The sequence below is a fragment of the Etheostoma spectabile genome, chromosome 16 (assembly GCF_008692095.1).
Source record: "Etheostoma spectabile isolate EspeVRDwgs_2016 chromosome 16, UIUC_Espe_1.0, whole genome shotgun sequence".
NCBI lineage: Eukaryota > Metazoa > Chordata > Actinopteri > Perciformes > Percidae > Etheostoma > Etheostoma spectabile.
The window spans coordinates 10,562,116-10,564,874 of NC_045748.1; the positions used below are offsets into that span (position 1 = coordinate 10,562,116).

Here is a 2,759-nt window from a genome sequence, read left to right on the forward strand (position 1 = left end):
TATGTATGTATGTATGTATGTATGTATTGTTCTCTCTGCCCTATATACATATATTTATATTTATGCTTCAGACACATCTTCAACCTGGCAGCACAGAAGGCTCACTGACCATCCTTTGTCGTCGTCCTCTGCCAGCTCCTCCACGGCGTCCTCGGGAGCCTCCTCGGTGATGGCCGACGACAGCTTGGACTTGAAACGATTGAGGAGTTCCAGTGTCTAACAAAATAGATCAAGACATGCTTTGATATACGCACAACAAACCTTATTAACGAGGACAGAGTCCCCACTCTGTCTCCTGAGTTGGTTTGTATTTCATGTTCAGGAATGAATGACGTTTACCTGCTGTTCTCTGCTGGAGCCTTTCTTTAGTTTTTGTTTCCTCTTCTCTTCGTACTTCTTTCGTCCCTCCAGATACTCAGCCACCGCCTCATTGGCTGGCTTTTCATCCACTGGAGAGACAAGAGAGACACCACTTCTGATTACTATTAACTCTTATAATAATATAATAACTCTTTATTCACTTTAAATAAATCCTAGAGGGCTGTGGCAATGTGAAACCAAATCATAAAGTACTTTACAAAATACGTTCAAAATATAAACAACATACCTGTTGAGCGTATTAAATCCAGTTTTCATTATTTATGAAAAGAAAATGTCAAAGTTGTCCTGTTAGATAATTTCCCAAAGTATGTCTGTCCCAGATTTGAAGACTTTAGAAAAATCAGAACAAGTATTGTGGCACTTTTCACATGCACAACTGGGTTAAACTGGTGTTACTGAAATATTAGCGATATGAATAATTTATGAAATAATTTATTTATTTATAAAATGTTACCTCACCTACCTAATGTCATTTTTAAGCTAACTCTCCTAAATTACACTTGAACCAGTTCCAGGCTGTTAAATGTTAATATATATTCTGGGTTTCTTGATCTTCTGTGACAGTAAACTGAATATCTTTGTGACTTTAGTCCGTTGATCTGACAAAACAAAGACAATTTCAAAAACGTCACATTGGACTCTGGGAAATTGAGATTTTCACTACGTTCTGACAATTTATGGACTAAATGATTGATCAAAAAACCAATTGGTAGAATAAACGTTAGGGGCAGCTCAAAATGTAAAAGTAGACAGTGCAGCGGACTGGTGCTACGAATGCAGGCAGAGAGAGTTAAAGTCACTGCTGACTTCTGGTAACATTTGTCCGGCAAACTGTCCTCCTGTGCAGTATGTGTGAAGTAGTACCTCATCATGAATGAGAGAGAGAGAGAGAGAGAGAGACAATCAGCATGCTGACATTGGTGTCTCATGCAGTTAATGTGCTTCTGTAAATCTCCCAGCTCAGACACACAGGCTGTGAAGTCACAGAGTGGCAGACAGTGAGCACAGTCTGTTGGCTGCCGCAGCGCTGTCTTTCCACAACAAAATGTGATGTCACACACACATACACACACACCGCCACTAGCCCCGGGACAGCGTCACCTCGCCTCTGGGCTGGACGCTGGGACACATTCAGCTGCCCCAAACAAATGATGTAACAGAGAAAACACTGAAGTCCACTGCCTGTCATTCAGTAAGAGCTGCAATGTTATGAGTTTCTGTTAATGTGTGCTGCATCATAATAATGTATACTTTATTAATCCTGCTAGACATGTCCTCTGTTACATAAAGGTAAAACATAGCACTGATACACACAGATTTTACTACAAATACACAATAGTCCATTTGTGTAGCTCTTAATAATAAATCAAGTTTATGAAATTATAGTCCGAACCTCAGCCTCTGTCTCTGAGAAGTGAAGGATGAGTGAGCTCTAGAGGGGCTCTTAGCATGCAGACTTCCAGTCTCAATGCTAAGCTAAGCTAACTTCTAGCTTTACCAGAATGGTATCGATCTACGGTATCAAACTCTCTGCAAAACTGCAACAAGCGTATTCCCAAAAATGTTTAAGTATTCCTTTGAATTAGGATAACTTTGCCTTTCTTTAGATCAAGATCAAGATTTCTGTATTTGTCCCAAGGGAGATTTGTCTTGGACAAAAGGCCAGAAACACCAGAAGGTGACTTTTATGAAAGGTAAAGCTATTATCTTACCGTAAAGTGGAAATAACGTCTGTTGTAAACTGTAAGAGAATTTGTAAGTGCAAAGCACTTTCCATTGGCCTCTCATTCACTCACACACAGACACATTTACACACCGATGGACACTCCAGACAGGAGGAGCTGCGGATCAAAATGTCAACCTTGTGTCTAACGGGCGACCCGCTGTCCCTCCTGAGCCACAGACAGCATGAAAAACTTAGCTGAATGCAAAGTAAAGAAAAAAACTGGTTTCAGCAATACAAATAAATCCATTAAACTATAAAACACTAATTCATTCAATCTCAAATGAATTGTTATAATGTATATAATTATCCATCCACGTAGTGGAAGACCTTTCACTGTACATTGTAGTAAGTACATTGGTACATTTCTTCTTCAGCAAATAAATAGGTATGTGTAAACTAAGTTCACCTCAGGAGGAACGTGACAACGAAAGGCTTCGGTCCCACGGGGCGTTTGAGTCGGCTGTCATTTAAGAAAAGCCTGCAGTTATTCTTGCTCCTCTGAGCTTTTTGGCTGTGAATACTAAAAATACGGAGCAATCACTGGAATTTTTCATGGAAAATCCAAGCGCAACACTTTCCACGCTCACCCGAGTGTCGACATGGAAGTCTGCTCTGCCGCTCGAGGGCCAAACCTTTTACTCTTGATTTATGA

General features: G+C 40.3%; 1 protein-coding gene across 1 annotated transcript in view; it reads right to left on the reverse strand.

Moving 5' to 3' along the window:
- Positions 1-2,759, reverse strand: part of cwc27 (CWC27 spliceosome associated cyclophilin) — a 31,518-nt gene that overhangs the window by 6,210 nt on the left and 22,549 nt on the right. The window contains exons 12-13 of the mRNA XM_032539658.1: positions 340-449; positions 110-216 (exon numbers count right to left, since the gene is read on the reverse strand). Of these exons, the coding sequence (XP_032395549.1) occupies positions 110-216; positions 340-449 (217 nt within the window). The remainder of the gene's footprint in view (positions 1-109; positions 217-339; positions 450-2,759) is intronic.